Consider the following 19616-nt stretch of genomic DNA (forward strand, 5'->3'; position numbering starts at 1 on the left):
GGGAGTGGGAGAAGCAGGCTCCCCGCTGAGCAGAGAGCCTGACTCGGGACTCCATCCCAGGACTCCAGGATCATGACCTGAGCTGAAGGCAGCGGCTTAACCGACTTAGCCACCCAGGTGTCCCGAAAGGTTGCATTTTTAACCCCCGATGGAATTGCCTGGGTACATCCCTAACATCAAGGGCTCGGGTCCTAGGAGCAACATAGCAATCGTGGGCATGAATGGGCGGACACCAGCACTGACACTGAGAAAAGGAGAAACCACGGGCCCGAAACGTAGACCTGGGGCCCCATCAGCAGTGGTTAAAGACCGTGCCTGGAGGAGGGGAATCAGGGAGTGGTTCCAGGGATAGAGAGACAGACACACACACACACACGGAGACACACACACATGGAAACTGTGAGGCCTACAGGGCTCCTTGCAGAGGTCAGCTAAGGTGTTTTATAGGCAGGAAAAATGATGTGTGTGCGTGCAGGTAACAGACGGCTCAGTGCCATGGGGGGGTCATGCCCCGCACCCAGAGAGGCACACTGCACCCCATCACTGACCTCCTGTAATAAAATCAAAATCAAAGGCTGCTCCAGATGTTGGCATCTCTTCTCCAAGTTCCTGCCCCGCCCCTGGGCCTCTGTCTTGTCTGATCCGAGGACCTGGCTCGCATTGGACAGAATTGCACACTCTCAGCAACACCTTGGCAAGGGCAAAACCACTCCTCCAAGCCCCAGGCCCACACATGCCGCTGCCGCCTCCACACTGCCCCCTCCTGGCTCACAGGCCTTAGTTCCTGGCCGGGCCGGGCAGCTTTGCGGGGGCTGGCTCCAGGGCAGGGTCCAGAGTGGCCCTGAGGCCCTGAGTCCAGACACCCGCTGCCAGCAGCAATTCCATCACCCCCACAGCCTCCCCACCCCCGGCCCCCGAGTGCTCCCTCATCTCAGAGCTGGCCTGCATGGTCACCGTCCTTCTCTCCGAGCCTCCTGCTCCGGTCCCTCCGGCCACCTCCCCACCTGTCTCCCTCCGTCCTTTGTTCTCCTTCCTTTTCTCTTTATCCACCTGTTGATTTCTCTCCAGACCCGATCTCACTCAGGTCTACCCCTCTTTTTAGGGACACCTGCTAGGACTCACGTCCCCCAGGCCTGGTCTCTTCCTGCCCATCACCGCTGGCCTCTGTCCAGCCCTCCCGCCCTCGGTGTGGGGCTCCTGGCCTGCCTTCTGCCCTCCGCTCCCTCTGCAGCCGCTGACCAGCTCACCGTGTGGCTCCCGGTTGTCAGTTCCAGCCTTAGCCTGTGTGAGTTCACAGCAGCGTCTCACATTTGCTGGATTCAAAGACGCGCACTTTCCAGAACCCCTCACCTATCTCGATCCCCACCCTTCAGTGTTCCTGCCCCCAGGATTCCAGCCTTGGCTTTCCTTGAAACAACAACTCCCCTTACCCACTGCCCAACCCCTGGTAGCCACCATTCTCCTATCTGTTTCTATAGGTTTGGCTACTCTAGGACCCTCCTGATATGTGGAATCATACGGAATCAGTATTTTTATGACTGGGGTATTTCACTTAACACAGTGTCCCTGGGGGTCATCTATTTTGGAGCGTGTGATGAGATTTCTTCCCTTTATACGGCTGAATAATACTCCATTCTACGCCCAGACCACACTGTGTCTATCCATTCATCTGTTGATGGACACTTGGTTGCTGCCACCTCTTGGCTCTTGTGGAAAGCGCTGCTTCGAACATGGCTGTGCAAATGTTTCCTCAAGATCCTTTCAGTGCTTTCAGGGGTATACCGAGAAGTGGGGCAACTGGATCGTGTAGTAGTTCTATGCGTAATTTTTTGAGGGACCACCATATTGTTTTCCATAATGGTTACACCATTTTATAATCCCATCAATAGTGAGTTGGCATTTCAATTTTTCTATGTTTTTTAAAAAACATTTTATTTATTTACTTAGAGCACGCGCAGGGGGAGGGGCAAAGGGAGAGGGAAAGAGACTCTCAAGCAGACTCCATGCTTAGCACAGAGCCCGACACAGGGCTCCATCTCACGACCCTGAGATCATGACCTGAGCCGAAATCAAGAGTGGGACTCAAGTGACGGAGCCACCCAGGCACCCCCAATTTTTCTGTTTCTGCCAAGACCTATTATTTTCTGGGGTTTTTTTGATAGTAGCCATCCTGCCACGTATTTTGATTTGTATTTCTCTGATGATTAGTGACGTCTGCCATTTTCTCATATGCTTGTTGGCCATGTGTATATCCTCGTTTGTAGAAATGTCTATTCAAGTCCTTTGCCCATTTTTAAATTGGGTTATTTGATTTTGTTGTTGTTGACTTGTAGTTCTTTATATAGTCTGCATAGTAACCCCTTATCAGGTATCAGATCTGCAAATATTTTCGCCTGTTTTGTAGGTTGTCTTTTCCACTTTGTTGATTTTGATGCACAAAAGTTTTCAAGCTGGATCGAGCCTCACTTGTCTGTGCTCTTGTTGCTTGTGCTGGGCGTGTTTATAGAACATGTTTGAGTCCCACAGCTCACCAGCTCACGCCGCAGAAGGGCAGTAAGACCCAGTGCCACCATCTTTGTTCCTTACAAGGCTGTAGAATTGGGGGTTCCTAGTTTTTAGTGTGGACATGTCCTCCCTAAAATTGGGGGGGGGAGCTTCTTACTGGGCAGAAACTTCCCCCAGGTCCGCTGTAATCGACCAGCTTATAGATTGATGAGAAAAGGACGCTTTTCCTTTTTAATACAACAGCAGCCTATAACTACATGCACAAACTTATAAGAGCCCATTGACATGGTGTACTTAACCTGTGAATAAACATATCCTAGGAAAACAAAGATCAAAATAATGCACACTTTGCTGTTAAAAATTTACTTTGCCATTTACTTTTTGGCAAAAGGGGAGAATGGGAAAGAATAGTGAAGACAGTAAAAAGGCAGTGGAGAGACAGCCCCCCCCCCCCTTCTTCTTCATCCGGGTCCTGGATGTTCATTGGTGCTTGTGTGGACTGAGTGGAGATGACCAAGTGTGTACGGGCAGTTGGTGCTGGGAACCCAGGGTGACCTGCACAGGACGTCAGCGCCCAAGCCTCTGCCTACCTGCTGACTGCAGGGTGACATGTTTGTAAGAGAAAAGTCTGGCTCACCACCCCCTCAATCCTCCACAAGCCATCTGCAGAAAAGAGGGAGCTAAGCACAGTCTCTTTACAGGGCACATGGATTCTTCCAGGGCTGCAAAAATCAATAACTAATGAAGGCTACATGAATATCTTCGTTTCATGGTATCTGTGGATCTTGGCTCTTTCTTACCTCTTGAAATGTTTCCAGTGCCTACTATGTTCGTCTTTCTTCTGTTCACTTTCATAAAAGACAGCTTTTTTCTTCTGACTTTGAAATTCCCTGTGTAAACAGCATCTTTCGTACCTGAGTCCATCCAAGGGAAAACAACGCAACAGCTGGGAGACTTCTCGAAAACCCTCTGGTTGCCATCAGCGAATCTGAAAGAATGCGTATGACCCTATTACTCTAAGTATTTCCTTTGAGGTCACCTTTACCATTATTGGGGTTAAAAGAGGTATCTGTACCTAAGGGAGAGAAGTTACTGAAAATTTTACTATATTTGTGTGTTTCTATGTTTAGAGAAATGTGTAAAAGTAGATATGTGACTTTAAACCTTTTCATTTTTTTTACTGTAGTGAAATACACACAAAACAGAATTTATCATTTTAACCATTTTGTGCACATGGTTCTGTGGCATTAAGCCCATTCACATTGTTGTGCAACTGTCCCTACCACCCATTTCCAGAAGTTTCTCCTTCCACACTGTAGATCTGTACCCATTAAACAACTCCCTGTTCCCTCTTTATACTTTTTTTGAGAATGATTTTTATTTTTTTAAAGATTTTATTTACTTATTTGAGAGAGAGCAGAAGCAGGGGAGCAACAAGCAGAGGGAGAGGGAGAAGCAGGCTTCCTGCTAAGCAGGGAGCCCGACCCAGGGCTCAATCCCAAGACCCTGGGATCATGACCTGAGCCGAAGGCAGATGCTTAAAGACTGAGCCACCCAGGAGCCCCTAAAATGACTTATAATAAAAGCTTTTATTTTGAAAAACAGGATATGTTTTACCTCGACCCACAAATAATGTTTGCTCATTCTGTTGTGCTTCCAACTTTATTTTTCCTATGAAGTTGTTCCCCCACAAAAGCTCATTGCAGTCTCTTTCAACTGAGTCAGTCAAATGAGACACATTTGAAATGCCAATTTTTGAGGTTTCAAGGTAATCTTCTGCAGGGTTTCAGAGAAAGTGAGTAGGATTTTCTCTAGAATGACTCTCAGTGTTCTTAACCCCATCTGTTGAGATGGATCACCGATTTTGTCCATTGTGTGAGCTATATCTTTGTATTTCTTCGTTGCCTTTCATTTTCGTTTTATTCTTTTTCTTTTTGTTGGAGGGGGGTATAAAATCTATTGTTGGCACTTTTTAAAAGAATCTTAATTCCAGTGTAGTTAACATGCAGTGTTACATCTGTGTCCAGCGGACTACACCGTGGTTCAGCCCTTCCGTATATCGGTCAGTGCCTACCAAGATAATCGTCCTCTTACTCTTCCAGTTTTCTTATATCTGCCTCAGTGCCGTGTCTAAGGCCCATTGTTGGCTCTGCACTGTACTGCGCACCATGGAAAACATCAAAGTTGAAAATGTGGTTACCACTTGGAACAGTAACGTGCTGATGGGGAAAAATGCAATAGAACTAGGACATTCATTTAGAGCTGGCTACAGAAAACGTGATTTCCAGTGTAAAATTAATATGCCACTTATGAACCTATGATATGAAATCAGAGCTGAAATCTGGAAATAGATTAGATTAATAATGATGATGATGATATTAACACTTAACAGTCATGAAGCACTTACGTAATGTGCCAAACAGCACACCAGTTCATCCCCCACATGATCCAGCGTAAGCCTCACAAAAACTCTACAGTAAGTTACTGTCAGTGTCTCATTTTACAGTGGAAAGAGCTGACGTACACAGAGACTCAGGGCAAGGTGCTGGGGGCGTGGTGAAAGGGAGATCGGGTTGTTACGGGAACTGAGGGTGACATTCCCCATCACTGTGCGGACAACCGTTGGAACACCGTTACGTCATTCAGAATATCTGGTCCGGAGCTAAAGGAGTCGATCGTGTGAGGTTAGATTTTGTTTTTTGTTGAAATGAAAATCAAAAGGGAGCATTGAGGAGACCATCTGAATTTTATAACAGCCTCTCGTATCGCGGCTCTCATTGGTTTGCAGGCCGGGGTTCTCTCTAAAAAAGCCTTCCTAGGCTGCCTCCAGATGCCTTCTTGGATGCCTTTCCCTGTAGGACACCACCGTGCCCAGCTCCGTGGTTCACCAGATGCCGGTTTCTGCCGTTCTTCATGTCAGGCTGAGGACTTGTCCCAGAGGAAATCCAGTGATGCCTGCAGAGCCTGCCTGATTGATGGGATGGTCAGTTTTTTCATTTCTTAAGAATGTACTAAAGGGAGATACTATCAATCAGCCGATGTAAATTATTATTTTTTAACAAACTATTGCCCACTCTTGAGCTGTGAGGAAGGAGAGTTCCTTGATGTTCCCCCCAGAGATGCAGGGGTGTGCTCTCAGGACAGGACCTGGTGATAGCTGTTCCCCCACGTCCCTAGCCACCCCCCACCAGCCACTTAGAGTCTCTTTGTCTTAAACCATCGATGTCAAGATAAATGTTGTCAACATAGCGTAAAGGCTGGTCTTATAGAAAATATTTTATCAACTAACTACACAGAGGAACTATAATAAAATCCTGGCTCTTTTGCTCCTTATCATGGGCTGTGTGGTTACAAAATATTTTGTTTTTATCTCCCTTCTTGTGGCTAATACTTATAAAGCCAGTAATAATTTTATCTGAAATTCAGAAATATCAGTGTAAGAGCCCCGAAGCCCTGTAAAGAAAATTACTGTTTTTCTTTCCTCCAATATTGAGAAGCTCCCAAACACATCCAGTGTCAGGCAATTTGTGGCCGGTGTGTTGTTACTGCATCTGGCTTCCTTCTGTCGCCAAGTGACAAGAGCGGAACTAAATCGGCCTCGGATGGGAAGGAACGGAGCCCAGGCAGGGGGATGGGGATGCAAGCAAAAACCACAGGGACAGGGCATGAAAATGACAAAAATCTGAATATGTTTGAAAACTCTGGGAAGGCCATGTTTGTTCCATTTTTGCATGATATTGGCATCAGAGCTATCCTCGAGGTAGAGACATCCCAGTTGTGCCGTGAGCCATAGACGAGAAGGCAGTTCGACTGAACTAAGCCACCTACGATGCATTTTTCCAGACGGAAAAGGCAGACCAGTGTCTTCCAGGAAGCCCTGAATAAATCTGGGAGAGAAGGAGCCGGGAACACTGTGGGCTGGGCTGCTGGGGAAGCCAGGGGTGCTTGCGAGGTTTCCGGAGTGCCCTCGAGGTTCACCGTGCCGCCTCTGCAGAACGGGGAGAGAGCTTCCAGGGCTCTTGAGGAACTCAGGAAGCCCCCGCCGCAGGAAGAAGCTCGGTGCTGTGCGGTCGTGATCATCAGGGTCCGGCACTTTGATTTCTAGCAGATACGGTGCAAAGGGGAAACCGTGCCTGCCTGGGTCGACTGGCAAGCTCCCCAGCTTGGAGACGGGCGTGACTCAGCCACCTGATGAGCAGCTGGGCAGAGGTGGCCGAGAACTGGGCGTGCTCCGGTTACCCGCGGCTGTGAGGTGTAGGCAGAGCCCAGCGCACGCCTCTCGCTGCGACGTGGAGGTGGGAGCCTGCTACCGCGCTAGGCCCCTTGCTCTCCCCGGATCTGCTGGGAGCAAGAAGAGAAATGAAGGCCAGGCTGACAGCGGATTGCAGCGAGTACTTCAAATTACCGGCAAAGTTCTGGACCAAAGCGTAGCCATGACTTTTAGGTAAAAGAATGTCTCCGTCCTGTTGTGTTTCATGATTATAGCCAACCACACATTTAAATGTAACACCAGGGGCTCTCTCAACCCCAAGGTCCTCCATCAGAAAACAGCACACGCGAAATCGAAGAGCTGATTTCTTTTTCGGAATAAAAGTGACCATGATGAGTGAGGAACTGATCTGGTGTGCCAGAGACTCTGGGGAGGCTGGGGGCCGTTTAGTTAAGGAAAGGGGGTTGATCGTGAATGTCAAAATCAGAAATGATCTAATTCACTTCTCAAATGAATTAAAGGGCACTTGGTACAAAATTCAAACGGCCTAAAGGCTCCCAGAATGAGCATGAATCCTTCTTTTTAAACTTGTCCCTCCACCACTCCGTTCCCACCACACCCGCTCCGCATTCGGCCGTTCTCTGGAGTTCTGTGCAAGCGTGTGGGTGGGGCGCCTACTGTATGCAACCGTATGTGTCACGCTTTCCCACTAAACAGAGCCTGCACACCCAGTTCCTAAGTATCGTGAATACCTGCCTTGTTCTCTATCTGCCTCGCACTCTGTGACACGAAGGCTCCGTATTTCCTTTCAGCAGTCCCCGTTTAAGCAGCGTTGACTTCTTTTCCGACCTTTCAGTAAATCCCAATTCTCTTGCTGTGGATGTTCCGGCCCCTAGGTAACTAGACCCCAGCTTTGTCGATATTTTCATTTGCCTCATAGGTTTTTGGCTGCACCCCGGCCCCTCCCACCCTGGGGTTTCGTCCCCGTGTGACTGGTGTCAGGGACATGCCATTGGCAGTGATGACCAAGGCCGCAGGGGAGCACCTGTCTCCACGATCAGCCCGAGCTGGTGGGGGATGTGTTGAGTTAGAGATGTCCATTGGACATCCAAGTGGAGACTTCCAGAAAAGAGCCAAACTGAGGGGTGTGTGGGGGTTGGGGGGCGGTGGGCGAGTCAGGGAGTCTGGCAGCCCTTCGGAAATGGTCAGTCAGAGCCTGGGTGAGGGAGAAGACGTGAGGACGGAGGGCTGGCCCCAGGTACTGGGAGGGGGCTGGGAGGGAGGTGGGGCCCCGGGGGGTGCCGCTGAGTGGGGAGAGCTGTGGGCAGCAAGGGCTGACCAGTCAGGCCGGGGTGCTGGGGCCGGGCCTCAGGCGGGAGCCCGCCATCAGGATGGGCCCCTCCTTCTACCTATGGCATCACTGGGAGGGGGGAGCGAGCAGACGCGGAGGGGTTGGCAGCTGACGCTTCCTGTCCTGCGCCACAAGGCCCTAGAGAGCCCTTGTCTGAAAATGATAAACCAAGAAATGGCAGGAATGGTAGCATCAGCGCATTAAGAAAAATGGAGTCAGACATTTCAGGACGGTCCAAATGGTTGCCCTGGAGGACAGGGCGCCGGCGGGCAGTGCAGGGGTGTGGCCTGGGACCTAAAGAGACGCCTCTGGGTACTCTGAGCCGGCACCCTGTTGGAGCGGGGAGGGAGGCGGTTTCTTCCCTAAGGAAAGTCTGAAAGACAAAAAAAGTGGGCATTTGTGCACAACCCTCCCATGCACTCCCCTACCACACCCCTACACACCGGCCTACACTCCACACACCGCCCCCCTACCCCCCATCACGTGCATCAGGCACCACACCCCCCACAACTCCCCACACCACACACATCACAAACATACACACACCAGTCCCAACACACAGACACACACATCCCCCTCCCCCACACATACACCACATACCACACACCACATACCACACACACACACCACACACCAGCCCCAACACACATATACACACATATCCTACACCCCCCCCCATACACCACACACAGATGTCCCCACTACACAGAAACACACACACCACACATCATACAACACACCAGTCTCAACACACACACACACACACACACACACCACATACCACACCACAACAGGCCTTCCCTGGGCCTCAGGAGCTGATGGCCCACAGAGGATGTGGGGAGGCTGCCTGGGGGTGGAGGGGGGCCAAGACTCTGTAGGGCGTCTTGGCGCTCTGATGGGCGCCAAGACGCGATGGGCAGCTCTTTGCTTATTTTCTGTGGCTTTTGCTCCCAGCGAGAGGTTCTGGCTCTCACAGGGAAGTGTTTGGCACACCCCGGCATTCATCCTGGGGGCTCCTGAGGTGTTGCAGAGGTTTTCCTGGTCGGAGGAAGGGAGGCTGGGTGCAGTGACACCCCTGAGCCAGAAAGAACGAGAAAGAAAAGAGAAAGGGAACCGCCCTGGGCTGAATGTCGGGGTCCCCACCAGCTCATAGAGGGGCATGGACTATCCCCCCCCCCACACACACACACTCCACTCCCTCAAGGCTCCAGGACACAGGGCCTTCCGGAGGCTCATGGTCACCAGGTGGCGCCCTCAGGACACAGCCGTGCCCTGACAGGAAGATCCACCGTGTGAGAACCCGAGAAGCTGGCGGGGCTGTCGCCCCCATGCAGGACCTCTAGCTTCCAGACTCTGAGGGAGAAACGTTTGCTGGGGTGGTTGGCTATGGCGGCCCACACAGGGGCGGAGACCACGAGACAGGGGGTCAAGTGAACGGAGATGAAAGGAAATGATTTTAAAAGGCAGGTGGGGAGAGGATAGGGCGTGGTGGTGGGGGCTCTAGCGTGTGTGTGTGTGTGTGTGTGTGTGTGTGTGTGTGTGTGTGTGTAGGGCCGCGCCGGAAGAGAGGAGGCTGCTTGGAGAACTGGGTTTGGCTGTTATTCTGTGGACTGATGAGGTGACTTCATGTGTTGGCTTCCCGGGCCTGCCCTAACAGCCACAAACCTGACGGCTGGAAATGGCACAGCTCCGGAGCCTTGAAGTCCAAACTCAAGGTGTCGCCAGAGCCATGCTTCCTCCAAAGGCTCTCGGAGGCTCCTGCCTGCCTCTCCCAGCATCTGGTGGCCCCAGGAGCTCCTCCTGGCAGCAGTGTCTGTCCCTCCCTTCCGGGGGCCTGTCCCCACGCTTCCTTGTGCAGGTGGGTCTCAGAGCTCCCCTTCCCTTATAAGGACACCTGTCAGGGCTCCCCTCAAGGTCAAGATGGTTTCATCTCCAGATCCTTAATTACATCTGCCAAAACCCTATTTCCAAATCAGGTCACGTCCACAGAGGGGCGTCACGTGCACACACAGGGGCACATCAGGACTTGGACATGTCTCTCTGGGGGCACAGTGCACCCGCTACAATTATTTACGTGGTTTTGACTTAGACACAGGGCGTTCTCTAGAGGGAGAGTTTCTCAGGAGTATTGCACAAAATCTAAAGTTCTCTTTTGTTTTTTTTATTTTGCTTTGCAAATAATAACTAAATCAAATGAATGGGTCCATAAGGAGATATTTAAAAACTGGAGTATGACTGAGGAAAAAATAGGACGATGAAGAACCTGAAAGTGTGAACAAATCTATGCTGGAGGTTGGGGTGTGTTTCCCTTTGATCTCACTGGGCTCTGGGCGGGATGATGGGCTTTGGGCACGTTGCAGGGAAACAGATACGATGATGACATTTTCAGGAATCCCTGTGCTCAGCGGTGTTCTAGTTGCATATTTGACTCAAATGAATGATTATCCCATCTGTTCATCGATCAAACAAACTCTGAGCCCTCAAAGACAGGGTCCAGGGAGGGGAACCAACCAGAACATGGCTGAATGGTGTCCCGGGAGAGTTCAAGTTCTGACGGGAGAGAAGGACATTCTTCCAGGAGCTCACACAAGACAGCCGTGGGGATTTGGGGAGGAAGACAGTGCATCCCGTTGGAGGAATCCGCCAAGGGCTTCCTGGAGGAGGTAGCATTGGGGCTGGGCGTTGTAGGAGGGAGGACTGAATACGCGGTCGTGGAAGGAAGGGCATTCTGGGCAAAGGCAAAAACAGAGGCTTGAGTGAAGAGGTTGTAGCGCGTGTGGGGGAGTGTAGTCTAAGGGTTAAAAACCCAAACTCCAACATCAAATTCTAGCCGTGCAAATTTGGACAAGTTATTCAGCGTCCACTTCCTCCTCTCTCACTTATCTTCTCACCTATTAAAAGAGGGTGAATAATAACACCTACCCCCCAAGGGCTAAACTGGGTAATTTATGTGAGGGGCTTAGTACAGCGCTGGACATAGATGACTCCGTAAATTCTAGCTTAGAATCATTACCTTCTGACAATCTGAGGCGGAACATTCCTCACAGGGGACAACAAGTCTGACATACTGTGATCCATGTAACAAGAGTCAGTGGTTCATTTTGGCAGGATGGTAGGGTCTATGGGAGGACATAGAGAGCTCAAGCAGGGCCGGCTCGCGGAGGGTCTCCAAGGCCATGCCAAGGAGTCTATGGTGCACATGCACCCTTCTCAGGACAGCAGTTTGAGAGTCTCCAGGGGTGGATATAGTTGGAAAGAGCTCCTCCAAAGGGAGCACCCCTCCAGCCCAGGGTCTGAGGTCCTGGACGGTGGGAACCATTCCAGCCCTGGGCAGGGGGTGATTCTGTGCAGCTGCTTGTCAGACTGGAGCGGGAGAGACCAGAGGCAGAGTCCCACAGGGACGCACGAGCTCCTCGCCTAGCCTGCCTGCCTGTCGAATCCTACCTTCCAGTTGCGGCCCAGGAGCAGGCTGAGTGTCAGGGACATCGTGCTAAGCGAAATAGCAGTCACAGGAGGATAGATGCCACTTATAGGAGGGACCGGAAGGAGTGAAAGCCGTAGAGACAGAAAGAGGAATGGTGGTTGCCAGGGGCGGGGGAAAGGGGGACGTGGTGTTCAATGGGGTCAGAGTTTCATTTGGGGACGATGAAAAGGTCCTAGAGACAGACGGTGGTGATGGTTGCGTAACAGTGGGAGCGTACTCAATGCCATTGAACGCTATACTTAGACATGGCTGAGCTGGTGAGTCTTACGTTATGCATGTTTCACTGTGATTTAAAAAATGCAGACCACGGGGCGCCTGGGTGGCTCAGTGGGTTAAGCCGCTGCCTTCGGCTCAGGTCATGATCTCAGGGTCCTGGGATCGAGTCCCGTATCGGGCTCTCTGCTCAGCGGGGAGCCTGCTTCCTCCTCTCTCTCTCTGCCTACTTGTGATCTCTCTCTGTCAAATAAATAAAATCTTAAAAAAAAAAATAAATTAAAAAAATAAATAAATAAAAAATGCAGACCTACATTCAGATTCCCAAAGAGCCCAGAAGATGGCCAGCGATGGAACAGTGGACCACGTCCATGGTCACCAGCTGGGCCAGGCTGCTTTCATCTCTCAGGTGCATTATTGTCAAGGCTGGTCTCTGCTTCCGCCCTGCCCCTGCCGTCTCTCTATTCCATGTATCAGCTGCTCAAAAACCTCTAGGTGGCTCTTTATCTCACTTGGAGTAAAAGCCAAAGACTTTACATGGTCCACAGGCCCTGCTGGTGGCCCCCTAAGGCCACCTATTAACTATTCTTGTCCTCTGCAGCCACGTGACTTCTTGAGTTGCTGCTTTCCAAACAGCGTCTTCCCGAAGAGCCCGAAGTTCTCTTCCCAGAGCTGAATGCGTTGCTCCCTTGTTTGCTTCAGGTTTCAGCTGAAGTTTCACTGTAGCAAGGAGCCTTCCCCAACTACCGTACAAGATAATAACACCCCGTCCCTCCCCACATCTGTCCTCCTCAGCCCGCACTCACCAACTCTGCCATATTGGTTTATTCATTGACTCCCACTGAGCTATAAGTTCCAAGAGGGTGGACCTTCTTCTGTTTGGTTTGTTCTCGTATTCCTGACACCCAGAACAGTGTCTTTCCTTGTCTTAAGTGTGGAATGAATAAGTAAATGATACATATTTATGAGTGTGTTGAGGCGTTTCACTTCTTAGGCAGTGAATCCATCAGAGGAACAGAGCCCCCTCCGGGTGCTAAATGGAAGGGCGGGGTGCCAAGGGAAGGGAGTGCCATTGGCCACCAGCCATTGGCCCACACTAGCTGACAGAGGAACAGGTAGGTTCAAGGTGCGACTTCTCTGGGAAAGGAGGCCCTCGGGAAAGTCCTGTGTGCCATATCTGTCTGTTCCTGAAGGGGGAGCCACTCAATGGTTTGTATTTCCTCCATCTTCTAGAGGTCACTTGAGTGCTCTGGTTGGTGCCATCAGTTGGTATGTGGGAAATGCGGTTCCCATGTTTCCAGCCCCTGCCATTAAGGGGGACTGTACAAGAGTAGAGAACAGAGCTGACGTCCCATGGAAGGCAGGGAATGTCTACCCTCTTTGCGCTTCCTGCTTTATTCTCTTGAGTGGAAGAGTTGTTACATGGATCGCAGTATGTCAGACTTCTTGTCCCCTGTGAGGAATGTTCTACCTCAGATTTTCAAAACGTAATAGTTCTAAGCTAGAATTTACAGAGTTATCTATGTCCAACATTGTACTAAGCAACTCATATAAATTACCCAATTTAGCCCTTGGGGGGTAGGCGTTATTATTCACCCTCTTTTAATAGGTGAGAAGATAAGTGAGAAAAGAGGAAGCGGAAGCTGAATAAGTTTGCACAGCTAGAATTTGATGTTGGAGTTTGGGTTTTTAACCCTTACATTACGCTGCCCTACACGGAATGTAAACACCAGTCCCGGGAATCACAGCCACATGAAGGCGCACAAGGAGGAGAGGGTTTTGTAAATCTAGGTGAATTTGTCAATAACATAAAAAAAAAGCAGTTGAATGTAGTACTTGGGAACCTAAAAACACAATCCAGGGGGAGGACTCAAAAAGCATATCCTGTGGGCTCAAGGAGTCCTGGAATTACAACATCCCATGCTCACTGCCACAAAGAAAGAGGTAAGTAGAGAAAAACATGATTTGTGACTTGGAATTCTGATCCTCTCTGTGACATTCTAGCTTCTTTTTTGGTGTTGGGCATGTCCTTCAGCTCTCTATGTTTACACTCTGCGCTGCATCAGTGTAAACGAAATAACTATGTGGGGCACCTGGGTGGCTCAGTGGGTTAAAACCTCAGCCTTCATCTCAGGGTCCTGGGATCGAGCCCTGCATCAGGCTCTCTGCTCAGTGGGGAGCCTGCTTCCTCCTCTCTCTCTTTGCCTGCCTCTCTGTCTACTTGTGATCTCTGTCAAATAAATGAATAAAATATTAAAAAAAAAGAAAGAAAGAACTATGTTAAGCTTCCCTTTATACTCACTCACTATAAATTATTCTGAAAATCCAACTGTTACAGAGTAATGTCCTATGCAGGCATAGAACTGAACATTGGACTAGAGGACCATCCAGATGTCATTTAAAATTCATCAGTGATGGGCTTGCCTCCAGTCGTGAAGGAAGACAATTACACAGTCTGCTAGATTTCGTAGTCATTATATTTACCTTGAAAGCTTGCCTACACTTTCTTAACTTCAAATCCATCACTTTTCATTTTAATCTCCTCAAACGAGTATGTGTTCCTGTCTTTGTTCTCACCTCTAGAAATGGACTCACTGAAAACAGTCTTGTTTTACCACAGTTATTTTTAGACTTTATACATATTCTAGTTGCTTTGGTCTTCACTATTTAGTGATTTCTCCTAGATGCTTTGATTACTTGTGGTCATATATCAGATTGGTCTTTTGGGCTATAAGTTGTTCAGAACACAGTGTGGTGTTTGACATCAAGTGTGAAGTGAGTTGTTTTGCAGGAAAAGCAAAGCACTCAAATACTGATACACACTCACTTCCACCATAAACGTGTATTAGGAGCCACACCCGGGGCTGTCCTGAACGTGAGGGACTTGAACATTAAAGACATGGCCACTGGCCTTGAGGAGCTTACAGTGGGTATCATGCCCATAATTTTGAACCCTTAAATGCCTGTCTCAATCTTAATTTGGACAGTCTTGGCCACCATCTTGAACCCCAGCATTGCATCGTGGCTGGAGAACTCTAGGGGGGCTGGGGAGAAGGGCGAACGGAAGCCGACCATGGACAGCTCCTGCCCCGCCATATTGTCCTGCAGCTGTATGCTTGGTGCTGGGTGATGAGGGAGGGGGGAACAGTTAAGACCACAGTACCAGCAGATCTGTAGAGAATGGCGTGGCTAAGCAGGACTTGTTAGGAAAAGCTTCCTGCGTGAAGTGGGCCTGTTTTACTGGAGCAAAAGTTTATTTTTTAATTTGAAGCCAACTCTCTCTCCCTTGTCTTTTAGGGAAAACTGCTCTCTAATTGTCAACCATTCCGAGTCAGGAGCTCAAAATCCACCTCCTTGATGTCGGAAGTTTGATGCTTTTGGCTTGCTTTTGTGCTTTTTGTTTTCTCACACTTCTGAGACTCTGAATTTTCACACATCTTCTTGCTTTCTTCGGGAGTGTTGGCAATACCTCTCAATTTAGCATGGCTCTGCAGTTCATGTGTTGTTTACTCCTCCTTAAAGATCTGTTGTTGAGATGACGGCTAAGACCAGAGCCAACACTTGGTCCCAGGCCTCCCTCCTTGTCTAAGGACTGGGGGCCATGCGTCATAATTGGCAGCCTAAGGCCTTGGATCATGCCTTCTTTGCTGGGTGGTGGATGGGAAGGGCAGAGGGAGAAAGAGAGAATCTCAAGCAGACTTCATGCTTGGCTCGGAGCCTGACACAGGGCTCCATCTCTTGACCCTGAGATCACGACTTGAGCTGAAATCAGTCAAGATCCCATCGTTCAATCAACTGAGCCACCCAGGTGTGTTGGGTTGTGCTTTCAATCCACATGCCTGTGCTTATCTGGGAGATGAGATTTGTAAGATTTGCTACCAGAAAAGCGGTAATAAGTAATAACCTACCGAATAAGCCAAAGTTTCCAAAGGCGATTAGGTACCCAAGCCAGGGCTTCTATTCTTTGACACCTGGGTAGTTGTTGTTCTTTTTCTGAACTTTCTTCTCACTGGAAGGACTTTTTCTTTCTCTTTGTAGGCATTTGTGGTTCTGGGCTCATAAACAAGTTGCTTCTGTGGAAGCCAGTTGAACCAAAGCTCTATACAATTTCTTCCACTCAGAGTAAAAGCCTCTGGTTTTTGTTATTGTTTCTTCAGTGGCTTGTGACTCAGTCCTCAGTGGCAGGGGTTTGGAAAAGCTCTCCAGAAGGACCCAGCGCACAGTAGGCATTCAATGACTGTCAGTTTTCCTGGTGCACTCTGGGCAGCCCTGCTGTCAGCATTTTACCCTGCTGCCTGCTGTCAGGGGAGAGTCGGATTAGCCAGCGAAGCATCAACTGGGGTTTCTCTGGGCACATCGTTCTTCTCCTGGGACTTGGCTTCTTCATCCATTAATTCTTTGGGTTTTTGTTTGTTTGTTTGTTTTTGTTTTGTTTTTGGAGATTTTATTTATTTATTTGACGGAGAGAGAGAGACAGGGGACACAAGCAAGGGGAGTGGGAGAGGGAGAAGCAGGCTTCCTGCTGAGCTGGGAACCCAATGAGGGGCTCGATCCCAAAACCGTGGGGTCATGACCTGAGCTGAAGGCAGATGCTTAATGACCGAGCCACCCAGGTGTCCCAGTGGTTTCTTCCCTCTTAATGTGGGAGTGAGCAGGCTGCTGCTCTCGCAGGTGGCTGCCAGGAATTATAAACCAATAAAGGGATTGCTTAGCATATGGCTGAATGTCAAGGGCAATATAAATGCTTAATCTCATTTATTTAGTAGGAGTTGGGTGGCCACGTGAAGGTTGCTGTGGAAACCATAACTCCTGAATTCCCTGACACTTGTTGTTTTTAAATGAGGCCAAATCCTGTGATTTAAAAATATATATATTAGAAAAGTAACGGGAAGGATCATGGCTTGATCTCAATAGCAGCCTTTTTATAGAAACTGTGAGTTGCCACTGTCCCCTCACCCAGAGGTATCTGTCATCCAGTTACTCTCACTGGGTCCTTCTTTTTGTTCAAGGTCATGTCTCCCATCCGGTCCACCCACCAGTCACCCAGCCACTCATCCATTGACTCCCCACTAACTTCCCCACCCATCCATTCATCAACCCATACACCCACTGACCCCTCCATCCACCCACCCACCCACCCACCATACATTCTCCCGACCTGCACAGCCTCTCACCCATACACCTACCCATCCATCCATCTAGAAAAACTTCACTTCCAACTCATGAGCTAGAAATGAGCCCAAGTGCGAGTAATCAGAACTAGTGGTTTTGCAGGGAAGGCACAGCACTGAGAGGACGTCCTGGGTGACGGACAAGCCAGAGCAGAATTTGTGCAGCTGGTGCAGCCAGAGGTAGAGGCAACAGAAAGAGTGGCTGCTAACGTGAGCGTGGAGGTGTCAGCAGTTCAGAGGAGGACCAGAGTCTCCTCATGCTGGTACCCAGGGCTCCGGCAGTACACAGCTGGGAGACATCCATCAAGGGTTCAGGCAATGACAATACTGGTTAGAAACATTGGTTCTGATTTTAAGTCCTCTTTGGAGGAACTCTTGGAATGCCACACCTCCTGTAAGTTGCTCTCTTCTGCAAACACGATCTTCACGTGGCTCCCTTCCTTCCATCGTGGTCTTCAAAGCTCTGCCCTGGGTTGTGTGTGCCTTTCTGCCCATCGCCACTTGTGGCTGGCTGGTGGCTCCTGGTCACTCCTGCACCTGGCGGTGCTCACACGGCTTGGGTACAGACAGCCCACTCCTCTTTTCCTCCATGACCTTGCTCTGACGGTTCCTTACTGAGATCCTAATACCACAACTCTTTTTAAAGCACACATTTCCAGTTTGTTTTCTGGCCCCTCAGTTCCCACCAGCAGTCAGCCAGGGTCTCCCGATGCCCTTCCCAGTGATGGGCTCCCCTCTGGCTGATTCACAATGTCCGCCGTGTGGGGGTTCCTGAATGGCACACGTGACACCCTCTTTCTGGGGATTCTGCTTCAGAGGGTCATCATGGCCGGATCTCTTTGAAATCACATGCCATCTTCCTCCCACCAACCTTGTGTTAGAAACACTATTGCCACATCTTCCTTGTCCTGCAAACCAGCCTGGCTACCGCCACCTTCCTCCTTAGGTGTCCTTAGTCTCCAAGCCGAGCTTGCCCAGGGCTGGTGGCCTGGAATGGATTCCTCATTTTCAACCCCTTTTGCCTTGTCCAACACTTTTATAAAAATGGCTTTCTTGAGATAGATTTTACATATAATACAAGTCATCCGGCCTGGGTGGCTTAGTCAGTTAGGGTCTAAGTCTTGATTTGGGCTCAGGTGATGATCTCAGGGTCATGAGTTCGAGCCTGGCATCAGGCTCTGTGCTGGGCATGGAGCCTGCTTAAGATGCTGTCTCTCTTTTGCCCCATCCCCATCACGTGCTATAAATAAATAAATAAATAAAATTTAAAAAGAAAACTCATCCTATTCATATGCACACTTTTGGTTTTGTTTTTCTAGATCACCACTCAGCAGTCTCCATCACCCTGTGAGATCCCTCAGGCCAGGTAAGCCCTGTCCCTCCCTGGTGCCCAGGCAACCACCCATCAGCTTTCTGTCTCTACTGCCTGTCCTTTGTGAGTATTTCACAGGGAAGCCGTCCGACAGGGCGGGTCTCTGGGGGGTGCTTTCTTTCACTCAGCCTGTCCATCCCTTCTTTCTCGGGCCACTGACAATAGGTTCTTTCCACACTGGGGCTACTGTGAGCAAGTTTGCTGTGTGCAAGCTTTTGCCTGGACGTATGTTTTCTTCATTTTTATTTTTTTCTCCTGGGTGGATACTAGGAGTAGAATTAATGGGCGGGACAGTAATTTCCTATTGAACTTTTTGAGAAATTGCCAAACTGTTTTCCAAAGTGGCCACACCATCTAACTTTCCCCCCAGCAGCGCCCGGGAACCCGCATTTCTCCGTCTCCTCCGTGATGGTTTTTGATGTCAGCTGTTCATTGGTAGCTCATTGTGGCTTTTAATCCTCACTTCCGCAATGACAAATGCTGTTGAATCTAGTTTTATGTGCTTATTAAGCTGTTTGTCCACGTTTTGGGGAGTGAAATATATGTTCACATCTTTTGCTTTGGATCAGGTTGTTTATTTTCTGATTATCAAATTAGAACATCTCCTCTTGCTCGTTACCTCCTAACAGGTACACCTGTCTGGAAAATTGGCGCCCTTGTGACCTCCCTGTCCCTTGTCTGATGTCTACCTTTTTGTAATCCCTGCTCCATCTTGCCCCGTCCCGTCAAAGGCTCTTTCCCCCGGGGGTCCCTTGCTGTTCCCTCTACTGGGAGTATCTCACCCTTTTCTGACCTCCCCTGACTCTGTTTCCTTTGTCGTGCTGGGCTGTACTTGACCTGCCTGTAAGTTAAAGGCTGTTCTAGAAATTTTAAATAAAAATGTTTCCCGGCACCCACGTGATGATGTTTGGCTCCAGCTCAGCCCTCACGTCATCAGACAAGTCATCCAACAGGTGCAGTTTTGTTTTACTACATGTCTGACTGTCAGACTGGACTGTCACAGTGTTCTTATTCCCACTTGTCACCAATGGGTTCTTCCTGGCTTTTAAGTGGGGACCAAAGAAGGCTCTGGGTTTTTCCTTGGCCATCTCCCTTGGCTGGGTTTGTGTCTTGGGGCCAGCCACCTCACCTCTGGAGAGCTCTCAGTTCCCTCTCTTATAGTCCTAACTCTGAATTCAAGAAATTGTACAGATAAGTGAAGTATGATTACTTTTTTCCCTTTTTTTGGTGAAGCGCTTGGAAAACCTGTTTTATTGTAAAATAGTTAATCACCGACATTCTCTACTCATTTCCCTCCTTGGCTTTGTTTG

General features: G+C 49.4%; 1 protein-coding gene across 1 annotated transcript in view; it reads left to right on the forward strand.

Moving 5' to 3' along the window:
- The window catches only part of DRC8 (dynein regulatory complex subunit 8), a 144512-nt gene extending 125314 nt beyond the window's left edge, over positions 1-19198 (forward strand). Inside the window, exons 7-8 of the mRNA XM_082702365.1 lie at positions 18254-18300; positions 18936-19198. Coding sequence (XP_082558491.1) covers positions 18254-18285 — 32 coding nt within the window. The 3' untranslated portion in view covers positions 18286-18300; positions 18936-19198. The remainder of the gene's footprint in view (positions 1-18253; positions 18301-18935) is intronic.
- Positions 19199-19616: the final 418 nt, after the last annotated feature.

This window comes from Mustela nivalis (genome assembly GCF_964662115.1).
Source record: "Mustela nivalis genome assembly, chromosome: 16".
Taxonomy (NCBI): Eukaryota; Metazoa; Chordata; class Mammalia; order Carnivora; family Mustelidae; genus Mustela; species Mustela nivalis.